Source organism: Loa loa, assembly GCF_000183805.2.
Source record: "Loa loa unplaced genomic scaffold supercont3.565, whole genome shotgun sequence".
Taxonomy (NCBI): Eukaryota; Metazoa; Nematoda; class Chromadorea; order Rhabditida; family Onchocercidae; genus Loa; species Loa loa.
Window position 1 is genome coordinate 22,408 of NW_018108745.1, and position 7,164 is coordinate 29,571.

The following is a 7,164-nucleotide window of genomic DNA, read 5'->3' on the forward strand; positions in this document are numbered from 1 at the left end:
TGATTATTATAAATTAATTTTCAAATACTATTCCCTCTCAATTACAATATTCAAATGGAAAGTGAAATTTGCTCATTCTGAAATTCATTAAACAGTATGCTTATTAAAAAAAAAAGTACTTTTAATCAAATATTTGACATAAAATATTATTTTAGTAGAGAGAGAGAGAAAAAAAAAAGAAGATATTTATCATACTACAGTTAGCTATTTTAGGTATATCTTCACAAACACATTTATTTTCATCAATTATTGTTTCATTTATCTCTTATTGTACTATTATTCATTATATTTATTCTTTATTATGCTAATTAATTAATAGCATCTATTGTTTGGCATATTACTAATCATCGTAATTATTCATTATCAACCAACTGTTCTTTTTTTTCTAAAACTTTCAAAAGTAAGGAAAAAGGAAAAGTAGAAAAAAAAATAGGCTCTTTATATTTATTGCATTACTTCACCTTGAAAATTTGTCATTTATTACCTGTGTAACTTATCACTTACATTCGAAATTCTTCCAATGCTATTAGTAATAATTATTGATAAGTTCTTAATAGTATTTTTGAATAATTAATTTGAAAAATCATAACTATTTGTTGAATAATTAGAAGTTTGAGTTTGCAACAATATTTTTTGACTCAAACATTATAACTTAATCTTACAAAAACATGAATTATGCATAACGTTTGTAGCCAATGGAATAAGTTCCTAATAATCTTGTTGAATAATTAATTTAAAAAAAAAAAAAACAGGAATATGCCATTTACACAACTCATAGTATATTTCCAGGATGAATTTTGTCATCTCATCTCATCGAGCTCCATATTCGAAATAAAAGATAAAAATTGCTAGTTATTAAAGCAATACCGATTAATCTATTATCTAATTTTGATTGAAAAATTACTACAATAGAATTAAAAATCACAGTAGTAGTCTACAATAGAATCTAATCAAAAATGCAATTATCATATATGCAGATTAAATTTATACAGTACATAGCATGAAGGTACATAGCATATATATATATATATATACTTTTATACATTACATATAAACTAATTAATTTATGAAAATATTTTTAGTGGTACTTTCGCATTTCCTTAAGCTTTAATATTTACGATGCTGGATTTAACGCTACAGTATGCAATACTTCTGTAATCTGTTCCTTCAAAGTTTACAATTTCTTTCACTCTTTATCAATTTTATCATTTTATTAGTAAAATTTAAAAATTTTCGCTTCTACACAATACTTTAGAGAAAAAAAAGAAAATTAAATTTTCAAATAAGAAACGTAAGTTGCATTTGCATTTACTGGACATTTGAAAAAAAAAAAAAACACTTCATTACTATTCTTTACTAATTTCATTGTAAAATAAGCCCTAGTCTAAACTACAATAGTTATATTTTCATATTAAATTGCATATCCTTCCATTAATACTTTACCAATTCTTAAAGATAATTACATACATATCTTTTCAGATAATATTGATTTTGCTAACCTGACAAGAAGTCTTGAAATAAAAATTCAGAATGAAGCTGATCGCAGGTTTTATTTGGCGTGTGGTGCATTGATCGTAGCAATTATAGATATCTTTATTGGCTATTTAAATCTATGCTTCCTGAAATTCTTTTGCTAGGAGAATGTATAAAGTTATGGGATGAATTTACTATGAAACAGGCTATCAGATGCATTTATAATCAGGTTATCAGATACTTTCACAATCAAGCAACAAAATGCATTCATATCTGAATGAAATTTGAATCCGTAAAATAACCGTCAGATGCTTACTTCTATTTTTAGTTAAAAATCATTCCATTCAATTTTCAACTCGTATCACTTTAGTAATTTACATCACTGGATATTATAGAACAATATTTGTGCTTTTTTTTTTTCTAAAACTTAAATATCTAAATTATTATTATTCATCAAATTGTTCTTGAATTTTATCATTCAATTTAAAAAATTATTTATTTCTAATCTGTTTATTTCATCGCTCTAACAAATGCTATTTAAATACTTTCTCCACAAATTGCAACAATTCCTTAGTTTACAACAATTATTTTAATTTTATATTTTATTCAAATATACATTTTTGAAAATTAATCATACAAAGAATGATTGTTGATCTTTTCTTGTCATTGAATACAGAATTTTTGAATAGTCAAAATTTTAGTTTTAAATTTTGATAAATATTATTATGCATTTTTGTTTGAAAAATTATTTAATAAATTTTTAAATGGCACACACACACATACACACACATACACATACACACACATACACATGCATGCATATACATAGAATCCCATATATATTTATCTACTATTGTCATTCAAGCTTTTTAGCTCACTTATTACTTTTAATTTTTGAAATCTATGAAGATATTTTTTACTGATAAAAGATTTTGTATATTTATTACTTCGATATTAAAATATGTACTTTGTATATTCCTTATTTTGAATATTAATGGTATATTATTTGCAATAATTTGTTTCATTTCCTAAAATTCTTATCAAATTCTTATAAAACATTCATATATTTGATATAAATTTCAGAATAAAAAAATAAATTATTTACAATAAATTCTGTTTGATATAAAAACTTTGCATAAAAACAATTTCTTTCAAATATTTTATTAAATTTAAATAAAATGAAAAGAATCCCTCCGTTGTCGTATTATTTCGCATTTGCGCCTAACAATTTAAAATTCATTGAGTATTTATCAAAAAAAAAGAAATATTTTTTATTTAATTGTGCAAGCATTTTTAACTTTAAACAAAATGAAATTTTATTACCGAAGAATTATATTGAAATAAGCTCAATTTTCCTTTCTTCTCATATTTGCAGCCATTTATTTGCTCACTAAATTTTACCCTTACATTAATTATAATCTTATTTGTTCATTAAATTTGAATCTTATTAATTTACTCATTAAATTTTAATTTTATTCGCATGGTAGAATGCCTCTATCACTTAAATATGCAAAAAGATATTAAATGATTAGTTCGCTGTTACAATGTATTTGTTCGTTTCATTGTTAATAAAAGTTTTTTTTGGGATTTATTTCTAAGTCACATTACCACAACAACTGCGACAAATATTTATTGTCGCTCGCTGCACTTTTCATGCGACTGTCTCTGCTATATATCTTTTGGACACAAGAATCGATTCGTTTTTTTTCTTTTTTTTTTTTATCAGCACATTTTTAGATTGTTCTTGCTCTTCTCACCAACTCATCATTACTATTATCTATCTTCAATACTTCCAGGCTTATTTATTGACAAACAATCTGTCAAGTTCTGCCATTTTAGATTTTTAATTTGATTACTAATTATTTCATAATCGAAATACTTAATTAAAGCTATCGATGGTAGCCGAATATTTATCATTATTGTATCTAAGATAGCAATATTTCTCTACAATTTTTTTCTTTTCGATAATACTTTCTAGATATTGTCTACCTGTACCTGTATGGATTGATCAATCAGATAATTGATCAATGGGATATTTATCTGAATACTATCAGAAATTCATTCTAATAACCTTTTTTCGCTTTTTTTTTAATAACCTTTTTTGCTAATCCTAAAAAAGATTAATTTCAGAATTTCTTTAGTAACAATAAAAAGAAACAGCAACAATGTGTATTTCAATGATTGGTCAGTTAATCTTTGCTATAATAATGTCCGTCACATTAATATTGACCATTGCTGCATTTGTTACACCTGGTAGAGTTTTTCAATTTCAATTGATATACATATCTTTTATCATAATATGAAAACTAAATCATCTGTTATTTCTGTAATCATCCTGAAATGAAACTTTAATATGCAGTAGTTTGATACAATAACTGTAGTATTACTGTAAGTTGTTGAATGATAAGCTATGTTTTTTTTTTTCCCCTGTCTCGATATTCATTTATTGAATATTGCTTGCAATATTAATAAGTGGAAAAATAAAATTTGAATTTAAATCAATCAATAAACCTTATAAACTATATGATTCACAAAATGAAAGCAGTAAAACTGTTCTTGCGCCTTTTTTAAATACATTATAGTTCTAAATACAAATTAAATTTCGTATTTTGTGAATTAAATCATATTTATGTTTCAAATTTAAAATTGAAATTACACTGTAAATTTGCCTTTTTTTTTGAATCCAGCATAATTTTAATTTGAAAATAAATTATCTAAAAATAATTAAGCTTTATTTCAACATATCTTAATTTTTTTTTTCATAATTTTAAAACCAATACACTTGGAAATAAATAAATAAATAATACAATAATTTGACAATTTTATTGTAGAAATTTTGTACGATATAAATTTTAAGGTTGGAGGTCATTTTCGGTGGTAAAAGGTAATGAAAGCGAAGCGGCGAAATATTCAATGCCAGAAGCAATGGGACTACTTTGGTGTACTTCACCTATATCTGAAAACAATCTAACGATTGATTATTGTCATCTATGGCAAAATGTATGTTCCCAAAATTTTATTTTGAATTAAAACATTCTATAATTTATTGGGTAAAATGAAATTATGTTGGTGACAATTACAATAGCATCCTTTTGTGGTATGAATTTTTGTGATACCACGCAGCAATCAGTCATTTTATTTTGAACTGATTTATATAAGATACTAACCTATTTCACACTACCACCTTGAATATTAATTAGACTTAATTATTGTCATCTGATAAAAGCAATAACTCTTTATAGAAATATTATATATTTGCAGAATAAGCCAAAATGTGATGATAATGTTGCAAAATTAATGATTGCAACATTAGCTTTAGAAATTGGCTCATTAATTTGGGTAACTGTGACATTTTGTGCTTGTTGTTGCCGAGAATTTTGGATTTTCCTTCTACCATTAATAGCATTTTGGGTCACAATAACATTAGCTATTGCAATGTTCATATATACCGGCAATAATAAAACTGCTTTCGGTTAGTAGTTTCATTTGAAATTTAAATTAAATTTCCATAAAAGATAACTGTAATTTATTATTTTTTAATCCTTTTTCAATAATATTTCAAATTTTTATAAAATTTTGATAAGAGAAGGAAGAATAGATAATAAAAATTAGCATATTTTATTTTTGTAATAAATTTATAAATTATTGGCTAAAATTTTCAGATATATTGGATGGAAGCAAAGAAGCTGCATCAGAAGCTTATCATATTAATTTCTTTTACAGCTATTATATAGCCTGGGCTGCTTTATTCTTAGCCGTCGTTAGCATTTTCGTTGGTATTTTCGCTAAGAAACTTGCTCAGATTTGTTGCTAATTATGATAAGTTTAACAAAATCAGCTGACAAATTTATCATTTACAAGTCGTATCAAGTATTTCTATTGTTTTGGGCAAACCATAAAACAATACCTAATTACTTCATAGAACATGATATACTAGAACTAACTACGGCAAACTTTTCATTTATTTCATCCTTTGTTTATTCAAGAGAAAATTTAATATAGATTTCAAAATACAAGAATTATTGGCCACATTACCATTCTTAGAAATGTAATTTGAAATTTATAATTCTTTGGATTATGTTAATTCAGTTTTTAAATTTCGTTTTCGTTCAATGGTAATTTTTAATATGAATTTTAATTAAAGTAACGTTTTACTATTTCTCAATTGCTTTTTCCATCTGTATAATTTGTTCAATAATAGAAACAGTTTTTTTTTTTGCTTTTATTTTTTTAAAAATCTGTTCGCTTATTAAATTGATATGTATAGAAGATTTGGTTTGCTTTATATATGTAATTATAACTCAGAATTTTTATGCTAAAAATTTCTCTTGTCATCTACTTAGGAATGTATAAGTGTATCAGCATATTAAATATTTGGTATTACGTCTACTTTTTACTCCAATAATATCATTTAAAAAAAGAACCACTTTGATACATCATTAATTATGGTATGGAATTTTGAAGTATTTTATAAAGTAAATCAGAGTGATAAGAGAAGATAATAGGTGATAGGTTATTTAAATTTATATATATATATATATATACTTTCAAACTTTAATTTCAATGAGAGAGAGAAGGAAAGAAAAAAGAAAAAAATAGATAAAAGAAAGGTATGTATATCCTGAGTAGCTTATAGCACAAGATAATTTGCCTAATTGTGACTAAAACAATTCTGTTTCCATTAAAAATTTAAATGAAACTTACGAAATGTGGAAATGATAAAGAATTTTGAAGAAAAAGAAAAGTTTGGAAATTTACTTTTGAACTGAAAAGAAAATTCAACAGTTAAAATGTTCGAGATAATTCAAGGATTTGGGAAACGAAAACAGATAATTCATAATTTCAAAGAACCTCAAAAATCAAAATACTTCAAAGGAACTTCAGAAACAGCAACAAATTCAAAATATTCAAAAAAACAATCTAAAAGCCAGGAATTATGAAGTTTGAAAACTAATTTTAAAATTTAAATCATCCCAAAAAACGAGACTCCAAGGATTTTGAAAAAAAAGTTTTCAGATCATGAAAACAAAAACGAAGTTCAGAATGAACAAAAAAAAAACGGCAAAAATCAAAAAATTGAAAAAGTAATTCAAAACTCAAATTTTTCCGAAACAGAATTCAGAAAGAATAGAAAAATTCAAGAAATTCAAAAAGGAGTGTAAAAATTTCAAAATTTTGGTGATTCAAAAATCAGAAATTTGAAAAAAATCTTCAAAAATGAATCTTAAAAAATGAAACAAAAATCTAAATCTCCCAAAATTGAATTACAACTAAAATAAAAAAATAAAATATAAAATATAAATATAAAATATAAAAAGCAACATTGACAAATCATCATTGACAAATCATCAAAATATAAAAAGCAACATTGACAGATCATCATTTAATCTATAGCAAATATTATTAAAATTTGAATGTTCAATAAAAAAAAATACAAACACATTAAGGAATAAAAAAAAAGAAAATAATTTAATAAAAAAAAAGGGAAAATGAACTTCTAAGCAAGAAAGTATTAGTTGTTGTTGAAAAATTAATTAAAGAAATAAACCATTTTGAAAAGATAAACATTCATCAAATGCTATTTATCAAAATAGAATCAAATAAAATTGTAAAGTCAAACAAACAACTAAAATTTAACGCATAGCAAAAAAATTTGTCGCATAAGTTTAGCATATATTAGTGCAATAGATT

The 7,164-nt window shown here is 24.0% G+C and overlaps 1 protein-coding gene across 1 annotated transcript; it reads left to right on the top strand.

The window, feature by feature from the left end:
• Positions 1–3,650: 3,650 nt before the first annotated feature.
• Positions 3,651–5,287, top strand: LOAG_11196 (hypothetical protein; the record flags this gene model as incomplete). The annotated part of the gene is made up of 4 exons (XM_003146719.1): positions 3,651–3,726; positions 4,331–4,473; positions 4,735–4,945; positions 5,136–5,287. 4 exons carry the CDS (start codon positions 3,651–3,653, stop codon positions 5,285–5,287), a joined length of 582 nt encoding a protein of 193 aa, XP_003146767.1.
• Positions 5,288–7,164: the final 1,877 nt, after the last annotated feature.